The 15,699-nt window shown below is 36.0% G+C and overlaps 1 protein-coding gene across 1 annotated transcript in view; it reads right to left on the bottom strand.

Annotated features, from left to right (window-relative positions):
- Positions 1 to 553: 553 nt before the first annotated feature.
- The window catches only part of LOC122803937 (extracellular calcium-sensing receptor-like), a 319,734-nt gene continuing 304,588 nt past the window's right edge, over positions 554 to 15,699 (bottom strand). Inside the window, exon 6 of the mRNA XM_044073614.1 lies at positions 554 to 1,470. Within this exon, the coding sequence (XP_043929549.1) occupies positions 554 to 1,470 (917 nt within the window). The remainder of the gene's footprint in view (positions 1,471 to 15,699) is intronic.

The raw sequence follows: 15,699 nt of genomic DNA, 5'->3' as shown, positions 1-15,699 counted from the left end.
ACACATAGGGGAGTAGAAATGAATGCTAAACAACTCCTAATGCATGGGTGACAGCTCCCACTCTAAGTTTGTTTGATTTGACTCTTGTCCCAAGGGAATGAATGTTCTGGGGGGGAATGAGTCCACTGTGTGACCAAGAGGGACAAGTTTGATGGTCAGCAAAGGGAACTGGCAAATAATAATAGTAATAATAAAGATGATGATAATAATAATTCTTATTATTACTATTGCTGTTATTATTATTATTATTATTATTATTATTATTATTATTGTTATTAATACTACTACTACTATTCTTATTATTATTGTATTTACATAGGGTTATTTTATCAGCCTGGATTTAAACCAAAAAATGTTTTATTTGAAATATTTTATTTAACACTATCAGTTCAGGCAATGGAGTAATGGTTAAGGTGTTTACCTCACAGACACGAGGTACAGGGTTTGCTTCTCACCTTTGAAAGGGAAATTGGTTAAATTTAAAAAATGCTCCACAAGGGTAGCTAGCCCAGAACATAATCTTGTAGAAGACTGAAACTCAGTATCTGCTTCATTATAATGTTTTCTCCCCTTTACTTCCCTTGTTCATTAAATATTCCCTGGTATTCATCTCAGGCCTTATCAAAATAATATAACACTTTGGAAAAAATATACAGGTGAGTAACCCTGTACTCGATGACAAGATAGCGAATATCTCCACAGCAACCATATACTTTCCTTGTGTACTGAGGTATGCTGGGATGAAGGATAACCAAACGCTAACAAAGACGAGCATGCTGAAGGTAATAAATTTTGCTTCGTTGAAGCTATCAGGTAACTTCCTGGCTAAAAATGCCACTATGAAACTTACAGATGCAAGAAGGCTCATGTAGCCCAACATGCACCAGAATGCAGTGACAGAGCCTTCAATGCATTCAATTATTAAGGTATGCTTAGACTCATAGTTAATATATGGGAAAGGCGGAGAAGTCATTAACCAGAAAAAGCAAATCACAACCTGTATCAAAGAACTGGCACAAACTATACTAATTGGAAGCTTGATCCCAACCCATTTCTTTAATTTACTGTTTGGTTTTGTGGCTTTAAAGGCAATTACTACAGTAATAGTTTTTGACAGTACACATGAAATGCAAAGAACAAAACTTATACCAAATGTGACCTGGCGAAGCATGCAAGTCACTCTGATAGGGTGACCAATGAACACCAGTGAGCAGAGGAAACATAACACTAGTGCAGAGAGCAGAAGATAGCTCAGGATATAGTTGTTTGCTTTTACAATTGGACTGTCCCTGTATTTGAAAAAGATGCCGAGAACTGAAGTAGATAAAAAAGAGCACAGTATGGAAATGGCAGCCAAAGATATTCCCAGCGGTTCTTCATAGGAGAGGAATTCGATTGGTTTGAGTACACATGCATCTTGTCTCTCATTGGGCCAGCAGTCTCTGGTGCACCGAATGCATACGATGGAATCTAAAAAAATATATATAATGCAAATAATTATTTAATATACAGTTTCCAAAGATATATAACAACTCATTGCTTACATCTGCTGAGATATTTAAACTTCAGCATGTAAAACTAGATACCAAAAAACTATAAATGAGGTTTGTGTTATCAGAATTGCTTTATTATTACAGAATGGAAAATAAAAAAATGTTAATGCTCAAGCTAATGTTAAATGAGTTATAATATAACTTGAAAAATGTCTAGGTTAAAGTAATGAAAGGTAAGGACTAAATGACTATTTATCATAACCCAATTAGCCGGCCCATTACAGAAGCTGTCAGATTGGCATTTGGTTTAGTATACCAGCATTCTCTACTAACAGAGTTTATGTGTTAACTGGAGAAAGAGTTTAGGAAATTAGGGTTAAGAACCTAATCCTTGTTCATACCTCTCAACTGTCCAGATTTTCACAGAATATCCAGATTTGTTCCTCATATTTTTGATCTGTTATTCAGAAAATGTGTGGTTTTCTGGTAAATCACTGAGGACTGGAGTCAGTAAATAATGATATACATTTGAGCTTCTGTTCTCATATCCTTCAGAAAATGCATGGTAACACAAATGCTATTATTCTAGCATATTTCCAAGTTTATAAGAGTGATATTTAAAATCTATCCCTATTTTTGGGTCTTTGACCACTCATTATTTTAAGCTTTGTCCAGATTTCTTGTGCCAAGAGGTTGAGCGGTATGTCCTAGTGTAACATTTCCTATGTATTGTTGCTTTTCTCACAAGTAGTGCAATTATAAAAAAAATGCTTCTGCATTTATTTCTTTCATTCATATTTTGTCAAAATCATATATTTTCTTGTGAAAGAAAAATAAACCCTCTTCACAGTGCACTGGAATTCATAATGGCAGATCACATGTCTTCAGCCTTCTAATTGGTCATTAAGGACAAACTTCAATTAGCAAAATTATTTTACAGATAAAATCATTACTTTTGTAATACCAGCAACAGTGGAACATGCATCTGAGAACCACTGCAGGTAATTTCAAACTCATAAAAAATGTTCAGTGCTGGTACAACAAAAAATGTGTCAAAAGCTGTTTTAGAAAATGATCCAGTTCCACCAAGTCCACGTGGCACTTAACAAACTTGCTGAAATCAGGTGGAACTGCGTAAGCAGCAGAAGAGAGGGGATATAATGGACTGAACTGGATAGACTTGGAAATAAGTCTTGTGGCTAACACACACACACACACACACACACACACACACACACACACACACACACACACACAGATGAAACTATATGGCTGAGCTTCGGAGGTTCATTGTCCATGTATAACAATACACAACAATCCTTGTGGGAAAAGTATACTTGGCAAAAAAAAGTCATTGCAACAAAGATTCTCTCTGTCAAGCCACCACAACTCACTATTTGTGGCATAATAGCTTAGATATTGGGGCTATTAATTTATAGATAGCAACAATGGACTGGGATAGGGAATAGTCTTCAGCATTGTGTGATTATATGGGATTTGTGTGTTTCATGGGGTTACAGGGGTATGCTGCTGGGAAGACACTATCAAAGAGGCAGGAAGGAGGGACTCCTAGTTAATGATGGAAAGAATACATGGAAAATAAAAATTCAGAACAATACTGGAGTGTAAAATTAAAAAAGGAAGGTTGAAATGGGGAATAGTGTTTGGAGACAAAGTAGGATGGAATTTGGTTTTGACATTAGTATACCAATGATAATTGTTCACAAAGTTGTGCAGATCTGGGCAAATATTTTACAAAGGTGACAACTGTAAATGCATATAGCCACTTTCCTGCAGTAACAATCCTTTGATTTCATCTGATCAGCTTTGTTTTCAAAAGTTGGTATACTAAGCAGGCTGTATATCAGTTTGCACAGGTTTAACAGCCATCTAAATCAAGGAATGGAGGTATTTCTGTTTTAATCAAAGAATAGGAAGTCCCAGGAATTAGGTTATGTTAGGTTAGGATTCGAAAACAGAAGAATTAATAAGATATTGAAATTTAAATAAATATGTTCTAGAATAAGACTATGGTATCATTTTTGACTACAAACATGGTGATGGTCAGAGACTACATAAAGATTTCCTAAAGACACAGTAAGAAGGTCTACATATTATGACATGATAATGTTAACACAGTGAGATTGGAAGAGAAAAGCAGGCAGGCGGAGCAGTGAAGAACCATGGCCCACTCACCCCCCTCTCTCTCTGGGGAAGGAGGGGTTTACACACTCTCATGCACACACTGGGCAGTGTTAACTTCCTGGCTGAGACCAACAAGCTTACTGCTCATGCCTCAGGGGGTAGAACCTAGGCTTTCACACCTCTAAAACAACACTTTACAGCTTCTTAGCGTTTGCTACCAAACTCTAGAAGAGGCTTCTCTCTACTCATCTCTACCTCATAGACGATGCCATCTGCAGACCCTCTTCTAGAACCTACTCTTCAAACAAAGCATGTGCAAATGCAACACCATCAATCACATTGATTTGGGGGGTTGGTATAATGGTTAAGGTGTTTGACTCAGAAACACAAGGTTCAGTGTTTGAGTCTCACCTTTGGGAAGGAAATTGGCTAGACTTAGCAAGGCCTATTAAGAAACTTAGCATAATTGGCTATGAACATCATGTGACAAATACACTTCAATGCATCTTTCCAACTTTAACCACCTAACAAATTATTCTACACCTCAGCTAACTCACCTCATATAAGTACATCTCTCTTTCCTACTACTGCCTGCAATAAACTTCTCCCTCCCTTAATCCTATCTATATTTATATAGCTATATAGTATTTTGCCACCATTTTAGCTTGTTATAATAACTATTTGTGAAATATTGTTACTGTAACCATTTGTCTTATTATATATTTTTTATTCCAATCCTGGCTGACACTGAAATTGGTCATGTTTGATCAGTGGTCTACCCCAGCAAACAACTACAACAAATAAATAAATGAATGCCCTTGCAGAAGTTAGGGGACATCACCTTCCTTCATCCCACTGCAAGCCTCCTCCATGCCTCACCAGGTGCATGCCAGTAGGGACAGGAGAAAAAAATAAGAAAATCCTAATATTGCCCCGATGGCTGTTTGTATAATGGCCTTTACCAACTGACCCCTCAGCCTGGTGATGGGGACAAAGGGACCAACTGGCTGAAAGGGGACTGATGATCAACAGCAGAAGCAAAGAGTGCAAAAAAAAGCAGTTTACTAAGGCTATTAAAGAATTTGCAGATGTCAGATTAAATAAAAATTATTTTTTTTCTGTAGTATCCAAGGTGCATGTAAACATTTACAGACTCTAAAACTGCATTGGATTGTATATAAGGTGTGTCATTATTATATCAGCAAGGAATGCTAGCTGGAGTATTGGCACAGATAAACAGGAAGAAATGTTAAAATGCTTTTGCTCTGTAGCAGTGCAGTAACTTCTAGCACTGAGGAAAATGAGCATGCACACAGACTTAATCGTTCCATATAAGCAAGGGGCAGATAATATGTGAATATACAAGTACAATTTGCCCTTTCATCTTCCAAAAGATTTGAGATTTACTAATATTTATGAAACTTTAGCAAATTTCACAGGGATATATGGAGATAATCTATTTAATGGGGTGGCAATAATAATCTCCCTTTAATACTGCCTGATATGGCTTAGCTTTTTGATGTCTCTTTGGCCGTAAGCTTAGTAATAATCGCTGAGCCTATCAACTGATAAATAATAGATCCATATCGCTTGTGAAATAACATGCTAAGTATACAAAAGGTGCAATAAACACATCGTCTGTGCCATAACAAGGGTAATGATATGCAGACATTACCAGACCTATCGGATATGCAGGAACTGTGGAAGCCTGTTCTGCAACAACACTCCTATTTTTGTGCATGTGTTATTGTGTGTATACTTATGGTTGTGCCATGTTTATTATATTGACTATTGGGGTCTACTTCACTTTGTCAAAAACACTAATTGTCAAATCCCCATTCGTCGAAGACACAAATCAGTAAATGGACTTTTCGTTGAACTTTTTCCTAGGGCAAAGCAATGGTTGGCCACCATCTGAGATTTGCCCTTTTCCCCACTGTAGTGCAATGTTGGAGTTGGTATACTTAGTTGGGGGGGTCAGGAGCACAGCCCCCCAAATTGAGGGGTGTGGGTTCATAGCCTCCCAGCCGGTTAGGTTTTAAACTTTATGTTTTTTTTTTACTGTCGCTAAGTTGGCCTTCCATTTTTTAGCCCTAGGACAAAGTTCAACAAAAAGTCCATTCGCTGAATTGTATCCTCAACGAATAGGGTTCGACTAATAGAGATTCAACAAATAATAAGTTCAATTAAGTGCTACAGACCCGATTGTTGCTGCAGTAATATTAAGACTGGAAGAGTAGCAAGTATGCTCTCAGCTCCTGAAGTGGATCAAAGGCTTACAACGCCCTCTGAGTAACAGCAGAAGCAAATCCTACCATGCCCTTCAATGCAACATTAATTCTGCAGTTTTTGTAAAGGTGTGACTGGATGTTTAAACCTCTTTTCAACAGATGCACAGGGAGAAAAGTTCCACATTCCATACATTTGAATGAGAAAACAGTAAACATATACTATAACACTCACCATGCTACATACTCTATACAGTATTTGCAGCATGCTAGACTCAGACAACTCTATAAATATAGTATATACAGCATGTAAAACTCACACACCTCAATATAACATTCAGCATTAATTTACAGTGCATGTACATACTTCCACTGTAATATTAACACACAGACAGTAGATAAGGCTTATGCATACTTTATCCTAAAAGTTACATTCACTTGAGGCCCATAACCAGGAAAGGGTTCCTATTAGCAGAGCAAAAGACCGTAATCGCGAATATGGAAAGAGTGACACGTATTGCGCGAAATACGGAAATGCTGAATGTCCGAAACAATGAAAATGGAAATATCAAAGCGCAATGGTTGGCTCATCTGCGGTATAGCTCCGTAAGATAAGTGTGCGATAGATAGGACTTTAGGATTAGGATGTGGGTTAAGGTAAGTTAATAGATAGGTAATGTATGTAAGATTTAGTGTAGTGTTAGAAGTAGGGTTTTATTTAGCTGTATGTATGTGTATTATTTATTTGTTTTGGGTGTATGCCTGTAGGGGAAGTGTGCGGTAGTTATGGACCTTAGGGTTAGGGAGGGGTTAAGGACAGTGCATAGATAGTTGTGTATGTGGGGTTTAGTGTAGTGTTGTAAGTAGGGTTTTGTTATATGTATGTGTATTTATTTTTTTGGGTGCATGTCTGTAGGGGACTTGTGCTGTAGTTACGGACCTTAGGGTTAGGGAGGGGTTAAGGATAGTGCATAGTTAGTTGTATTTGTGGGGTTTAGTGTAGGGTTGGAAGTACGGTTTTGGTGCTTTACTTTAGGTTAGAAGTAGGGTTTGGTTAGTGTATGTATGTGGCTTATTTATTTTGTTTGGGTATGTAGTATGTAGTGAGTGGTGGAGTTGGCCAACTATGACAGTTCATTATTTTATTTTTCGCTGTTTAGTGTGTTTGGATTTTTGCAGTTCGTGTTATAGGTGTCGACGTCTAGGTATTTGGTTAAAAAGTTTTTCGATTTGCTAATATAGACCCACCAGGAAATTACTATAGTAAAAGTGCAAGAATTTAGTCATAGATGATGGATTTGACTACACTACATGAGTTGTGGAATTAGTAATGGGGTTGATACAGGGTCAGTGCTGTTATTCTGATAGGTATGATTTCATTGAGATTGAAAATTATAGATGGGATAAGATTTCGAATAAGAAGGGGATAGTTAAGTACGAATAAGCTATTTGTCACTAAAAAATGCTTGGTTGAGAGTATATCTGAAAATATCTTATGCTTCAATTAATAACACTTAATGTCTTCATATAGAAATAACTATTGTTGTAAAAACTTTATGGAATATCACCCAGTAAAAATATTTTAAAGAAAAGAATAAGAAGGGGTCTTTGTAACTGGGTTGTTACAGGTGCAGGATCATTTGCTAGGCAGGTACAACTTCAAATAAAATTTAAATTGTAAATAAGATATGTTGGACTCAAGCTTCACAGTCTGGTAACATACATAGAGTATAGATAACCCCCATCATGCTTTTTAGATTTTTGAGTGAGAACTAGCTGTTGGTTTAGTGAGCGTAGTTCTCTGGGGGGGTTGTACCAGTTTAATAACTGTCTGGTGGCAGGCATCAGTCTAGGTTATAGAGGATACTGTGGGCAGTCTAGAAAAGGCTAGTAGATTACATAGTTCAGCCAGTTAAGGGATGAATTGCCAGGTGGTGATGTGTTTGGTTAAAGTGGTCACTTGCAAGCTTTGCAATTTTATTACAAGATTGCTCTAGGTTAGCTAGCTGAGAGGATTTTTGTTACCATAAAATGAGACATATGCTAGAAAAGGTCTGAAGAACAGAAGTCCACTTTATCACTTTAAGTAACATGAACGTACATGTTGTTACTCCACAAAAAATCTCATATCTCTCAAAACTTGCTACCTTTTAAATTTATCTCAAGAGGCCTGCCTAGGACATAAAGTACATACAGACTAAAGGTAAATGCATCATTCAGTTAATGTATAATTCATCAGACTACACTTTCTGGTTTCTTCATGATTCCCAGCATATCCAATGGTCATCTTGTGCCTAAACTTTTTGCCAATTAGAAGCATCAAATAATTAATTCTCTGTAGAAAAAAATTACTCCCAGAGCTATGAAAAAAAAAATTAAAGAAATGCCATGTTGGTTCACTAGCAGAAAACACAAAGACACTGGAACACAGATGTGACTTAATTCCTTTTATTGGACTGGCATAGGTTTTGGAAATTACTCAAGCTTTCTGGCTGGCATGAGCTCTTCATCAAGAGTTATTAAGTTACAGATGTTAAATACAGTGCTTAAATATCCACTTCTGTCTAGCAAGAGAAGTACATCATTTATTTTCAATTGGCTAAAAAAGAAATCTTGAAAAATGCTGGGATGAAAAACATGCAGCTGGAAGGGTTGATTTTAAAGATATATGTGTTTTTTCTACATCTAAAGGTTTGAGTACTGGGTTGTATAAAAAGCAATATAAGGTGAATAGTGTGAATAAAGTGCTTCAGCAGAATAGCATGCATCCCAAACATGTACATCGTAATGTCTTTAAAGGACAATTTTATAACCATGCTCAGCTTAGTACTGACAATGTGATGTTATCAAAGTAAGGTTTTCTACAGGAAATCTTTCATTTCACAGGTAATCCACAACCTCATATCCTATTTCTTTAACTTCTCCATTACTGATCATCACTTCTACGTTTCCTCTTTGTTTTCTTACTTGTTGTATTGTAAAAATGTTCATGCCTGGGTGCCTTTTCCTGTATTTCTCTTCTAATATCTTTGGGGCTGCTTTTTTCTGTTGATTGCTTTGGCTTTCTCCTTTGCATAAATATTGCACCATATCAGATCTCTCTCTCTTTCCCATGTCCATATTTTTATACCGTTCAAAAATCTCTAGATTTTCTTCTTTATATTTTTGCATTTCCTCAGTCATTTTTTTTCCAAACAGCCCAAGGTTTCTTGGTCTACATAATATTTTCTATCTCCCATTCCTTCCAGGCCCTGCATCTGCAGTTCTGGTGGTTCAAAAAGCTGTTAAAAACATCCGCTGTATCTACTGTGCAAAGGGGAAAGTATCTGCATTAATCCACCCTGGTTCTAAACAAAACTATAGCATCTAACTCTAGCAGCTTACAATAAAGCGTCCCACAGTCCCATTTACGGCAAGCAAGACAACCTTTCACCAATGGGCAGCCTTAGGTCTTATACCTGAAAATTAACTGTTAAGGAAACATATCTGCGTTAATCCACCCTGGTTCTAAACAAAACTATAGCATCTAACTATAGCAGGTTACAGCAAAGCATCCCGTGGTCCCATTTATGGTAAGCAAGACTATCTTTCACCAATAGGCAGCCTGAGGTCTTATACCTGAAAATTAACTCCTAAGTATGTGTAAATACAACAATTTGAATTGCACTTGTTAAATTACTTTTCCACTCTGCATATAAAATACGGCTCTTGAAAACCATCAGATCCTGCAACTGCTATTTTCCCCCTCCCCCTGACTTAAACACTACCTCCATTAAATAATATTTAGCCTGATCTTAAGCATCTTTAAATAAATAAACACTATAATGCTCCTTATTTCATCCTTGAATACAATTGTTTAGCATTTGACTATGATTTGCATCAAGTAACATTATCTATAATAGTACTGTTTGCCTGTCTGCTTAGTTCTAATGCTTTTATAAACTACCTTACTTAATGATTGCCTTTTTTTTGCATAAACCTCATACAGGTACAGTTTTGTCTCCTCTATTCTCCTTTCACTCCATTATCATACCAACTATAAGGACTTCATTACCCAGAATAATTCATTATTCTTAATGTTTGGAAAAGCCTACCCTCCCATAATGCTTTGCACCATTTCAAATCCTATCCAGGATATGGCACCTTTCTTTCTATCTCCTATTCCTTCCTGGCCCTACATCCACAGCTCTGCTGGTTTGAAAAGCTGTTAAAAACATCCACTGTATCTACAGTGTAAACATACTTGTATCTATGACTTTTATCTACACAGATTTCTGAACAGTTAAATGTGCTTCAATTTTTATTGTCCATTGAAGGGCTTTTGTCATCACTGGTGCAACTACAATGCTAAGTACTAGATTAGGGACTTCCATGTTAAAGTAGTTATTAGACATTAGACAGGCTAAAGGATAAAATAGGCCTAGAAATTGTGTTTCATCTTTGCATAAAAAACAGTTAAGCAGGAAGAAATAACCTTGCTGGTCAAGCATGCGAGATAACAGTTCCCAAGGGAAGGCTACAGACTGTTCTTTTTCGGTTCGAGGAAATGTTAGATAATGGGACAGATAGGTTCCTAAAAGACTGCAAAACAAGACAAGGCCTGAGAACCAAGGCTAAGAAGGCATGTAAAGCATTACAATTTTTTGGTGTTATTAAATATACTTCAGATACAGTTAGAGATGTCAGTCAGTTGTTTGACCTGACATTACAGAGAAGATTAAACTACAATACAGGTACTTGAGCCTGAGTACAGAAGACAGGTCAAATACATCATTTGGGACAATCAGAATAATGTGCAGAAACTTTGACTGACTGTTATTGTTTATCAGTACTGTTAATGAGTACCGCATTCAGCTAATGTGAACATCTAATAAAGCCTTATTAAATGAACTACAGTATTTGAAGAATTCATTCTGAAAAGTAAACAAAACTTGGCCTATAAAGGAGAGACTGGGACCTGTTCAGCATGAGTTTGGGTAATTAACAGATAGACTTGTTTCAGTTTCATTTCAGTTGTTTCCAGTTAATTACAGTACATTATACCATGACCCCCCCCAAAACGTGCACGCTGATTGGCCAGCGTGCCCGTTGTAAATTGAGTTATACTAATGGAAAAAGGTCCGGTCGCCCGGACTTTTTTCCATTAGTATAACTCGTTTTTTTAAAACACTGTCTCGCTATGTTAAATGGGTTTAACATAGCGAGACAGCTTTAAAATAAGCAACGGAGATCTCCGTTGCTTATTTTAAAGCTGTCTCGCCATGTTAAACCCATTTAACATAGCGACAGTGTTTAAAACGGAGAAAGCAAGATCTCCGTTGCTTTTTAGTGTCTCGCTATGTTAAATGAGTTTAACATAGCGAGACAGTTTTAAAATAAGCAACGTTGATGTCCGTTGCTTATTTTAAAATTGTCTTGCTATGTTAAACTCATTTAACATAGCGAGACACTAAAAAAAAGCAACGGAGATCTTGCTTTCTCCGTTGCCTTTGCCCACAGCTCTGTTGTACTGCGCAGGCAGCCAGTACATCAGAACTGCCGGATGCCAGACATCTGCGGAAGGGCAGTAAACAGGCATTATACTATGCCATTATTTAACAAAAGTAATAGTTTCTTTTCTTAAATAATGTCATGGTATAATAGCAATAACCCACTTCTGGGTGTGGGTAATGCTAAATTTACCCACGGTTGGCTTTGTTTGGTCCCTCGGGCTTCGCCCTCGGGACCAAACCACGCCAACCGTGGGTAAATTTAGCATTACCCACACCCAGGCATGGGTTATTGCTATAGTACAGTTTAATCAATTCTTACAATGGCGAGCCAGCCATTATTGTACATTAGTCAGAAAGTTAAAAAAAACACTAACAGAAAATGTAAAGATATGGACCTGAAATACAGAAAGCATAAGCACTCAAGACATAACAGGCAGGCTTAACTTGTTAATTAGTTTACAGATTACAGTGTACTTTACATAATTATTGTACATTAGTCAGAAAATGCAAAGGTATAGATCTGAAATGTGGAAAGCATTGGTTTTAGTAAACTATTATAGCTCATAAATATTCATAGAATATTTCATACACAAATTTATGAGGCAGACATCTATAACAACACATAAGAGTTAAAAAAGGTAAGTATCATTTTAGAGCAAATCTAAATTAAACTTTATAGACACAAGTTAATACAATATATGGTAATTATGCTTTAAGACCAGTTATAAAGTTATCTCTTTAGTGCCAATTTCAATTAGTATTCAGAAAATAGCTATAATGATTGATGGGCTATACAATAAAAGAAAAAGTACACTGTTTAAAAATTTAAATCTATAAACAACAGAAAAAGGTTTCATTTGTTTTACATCATGGTATACTAAGGTACCAGTTCATAAGGTAAAAAACATAGAATTTTACCATTACAGCATACAGAGAGGAAAAAATAGGCAGGGTTAACAGCTCATACTCTGTCTAACTTAAGAATGTGTATGGCAGTTTCTAATCAACTTTAAAAGCCACATAATTAAAAGACATTGATTTTCAAAATAATGTACAGGTTTTAAATATATCACTCATACATCAGAACTTAGACTTAAAGACTCTAAAAACTATAAATCAAGGTAATATGAAAATTAAATCATAAAGTTAACAGACGTGAAGCCTAGTGAACAAAATAAAAATTGCAAGTTTATTCACCAGATAAAGAAAAACAATTACCTAGTTATAATTAAACCGTAAAGTTAAGAGATTTCAATCCTAACAGGCCATAAATGCTCAAGTGACACCTAGTTGTCAAAATTAAAACTGTATGTTTATTTACCAAATAAAGAAAATGTATTTTCAGATTATGAGTTGGGTAGCATAAAGCTTTGTACAGTAGTTAGCAATACAGATGTAAGGTAACTACAGAAGTAGGTCTCTGTAGACTTCTGTCAGTGACCTCAGGGGCAACTGCTAGATTAGGCACTTCCATTTTAAAGTAGTTATTTGACATTAGACAGGCTAAAGGGTAAAATAGGCCTAGAAATTGTGTTTTATTTATGCATAAAAGACAGTTAAGCAGAAAGAAATAATAACCTTGCTGGTCAAGCATGAGAGATAAATGTTCCCAAGAGAAGGCTACAGACTGTTCTTTTTCTGTTCTCTTTCTCAAAGGACGAATCAAGGAAATGTTAGATAATGGGACAGCTATGCACCTAAAAGACTGTAAAACAAGACAAGGCCTGAGAACCAAGGCTAAGAAGACGTGTAAAGCATTACAGAGTTTTGGTATTATCAATTTTTCTTCAGATACAATTAGAGAAGTCAGTCAGTTAGTTTGTTCGACCTGACATTACAGAGACAATTAAGCTATAATACAGGCACTTGAGCCTGAGTACAGAAGACAGGTCAACTACATCATTCAGGGCAATCAGAATAATGTGCAGAAACTTTGACAGACTGTTATTGTTTATCAGCACTGTTAATGAAAACAGTATTCAGATATTGTGAACATCTAATGAAGCCTTATTAAATGAACTACAGTGTTTGGAGAATTAATTCTGAAAAGAACACAAGACTTGGCCCATAAAGTAGAGACTGCGACCTGTTCAGCACGTGTTTGGGTAATTAACAAATAAAGACATTCATTTCAGTTATTTCCAGTGAATTACAGTACAGTACAGTCTAATCAATTCTTACACTAAGGTACTTCAATCTACCTGTAAATGAGTTTCTAACCAAAACAACTGAACAATTGAATGTGTTCTATTTACTTTTTAGCCATTGATGGTCTTGTTATTACAGGTGGCTGTGCAAACTATAGCATAACTTAAAAATTGATTGTAAACTGAACATCACGTTGTGCTTCAGTTTCATCATAGCTCTCAACTAATCAGGGACAAATGTCAACAGAAGCAGGGGCAAACCTAGAAAAAAATCAGGGACATTTTTAAAATATTATTACTTGAAACATTGGCAGAATGTCAAGTAATGTACATTTTCTGAAGTAACAGACATCTATAACTCTTAATTATTGTCATTATTTATTGACCAAAATTCACCATCTTTCCTTCAAAACTTATCAGTTTTAGGAGAGATTAAGAGGGACAGAGCTAAAATTTGAGTCAAAATCAGGGATACCCCTGATAATCAGGGACAGTTGAGCGGTATGAGTTTCATTCTTGCAACGACTATCTTTGTTTCCTGGTTTTTAGTACTATGAAATTGGTCATGGTTAGACGGCACTGTTGTGGACATTGAATCTGGTTATACTAGCAGGTTTTGCCAGTAAATTCATAGCATAACAAAGGTGTATAAGTTTTTGCTAAAAAACTGCTTTACTGATGACTGCATGTACAACGAACATCTAGGTTAGCTATGAATATGCTCAGCTACTCCTTACCTATGTTAGCAGTACTGTAATTTATTACACCAGTGTTTCAATTTTACTGCATGCATATCTAAAACATAGAATGGATAAATCTGATAAACAATGGTAGCAATACTATAGTTTACTACACTAGTGTTTTGTTTTTACTTCTCACATATTTAATGTATAGAGCTGATAAAGCTAATATTAGATGTTAGCAGTGCTGTAGTTACTACACTAGCTTTTTGTTTTTACTGCTTGCATATTTAATATATAAAAGCTGAGAAAAGATGTTAGCAGTATTGTAGTTTACTACACAAGCATTTGGTCTTACAGCTCACATATTTAAGATTTAAGCAGATAAAGTTGATAAAAAGAACAAAAAGGCTTTTTGTTAACGTACAGGCTTTACTTAAAAATCGCTATATCAGCTGCTATAACAATAATTTAATACTGGATTAGTGAAAGCTAATAATTAAGAATCATTAGGTATTTTCATTGTTTTTCGCCTCTTTTATGGAATGCTATTTTAGCTGTGATTACTGCATTTCTGAAAGTTAGTACCTAACCAAGACATATTGATTCAACACTAGCCATGTCAAGGCATAATTTAATTCACCCTAAAAAGGAATAATAAATGTATCATTTCATTGTATTGTTCATTATTTAATTATGTATATACATTGTTAAAACCTACTACCTTCCCTTTCTATTCACTGTATTACCTGTAAACTAACCTTGCAGCTATTTAATGTCCCCCGTTCCTCTTGCTCTTTCTAACTCTGTACTCCCTGCTTTCCTCTCCTGAGCTTCTATACAATCATCTTAGCTTTTTAACCCATACTGTAGTCTAACCTGACATCTTTCCTCTTTCACGGCAAAAGTATTTGGATTAATCCACTCTAGTTCTAAGCAAAACTATAGCATCTAACTATAATAGCTTACAGCAAAGTGTCCCATGGTCCCATTTATGGCAAGCAAGATAACCTTTCACCAATGGACAGCCTGAGGTCTTATACCTGTAAATTAACTCCTATGTATGTGTAAATACAACTATTTGAATTGTACTTGCTAAATTACTTTTCCACTCTGCACATAAAATACGGCTCTTGAAAACCACCAGATCATGCAACTGCTACCTTCCTCCACCCCCCAACTTTAACACTGCCTCCAATAAATAGCATTTAGCCTGATCTTAAACATCTTTAGATAAATAAACATTATAATGCTCTCTACTTAATCCTTGAATACAATTATTTAGTACTTCTACCACTAGCTCTCTCTCTAGTCACTCATGACTCGCTACCCCCTCTATGTTTCCACCTTTCTATACCCCAACCCTACTCCCTAACCTTTACCTCCACTTCATCTCATCTGCCTCCCTTACTCTATTTCCCTTCTTTCACCACCAGGTATTCTGAATATACTTGTTCCTATTGTTGCTAGCCCCTTTCCTATTTTGAAAAGGCCTACCATACATTTGACACTTT

Source organism: Protopterus annectens, chromosome 6.part0 (assembly GCF_019279795.1).
Source record: "Protopterus annectens isolate FY-2018-M chromosome 6.part0, PAN1.0, whole genome shotgun sequence".
NCBI lineage: Eukaryota > Metazoa > Chordata > Ceratodontiformes > Protopteridae > Protopterus > Protopterus annectens.
This window is presented reverse-complemented; position numbering and strand designations above follow the sequence as displayed.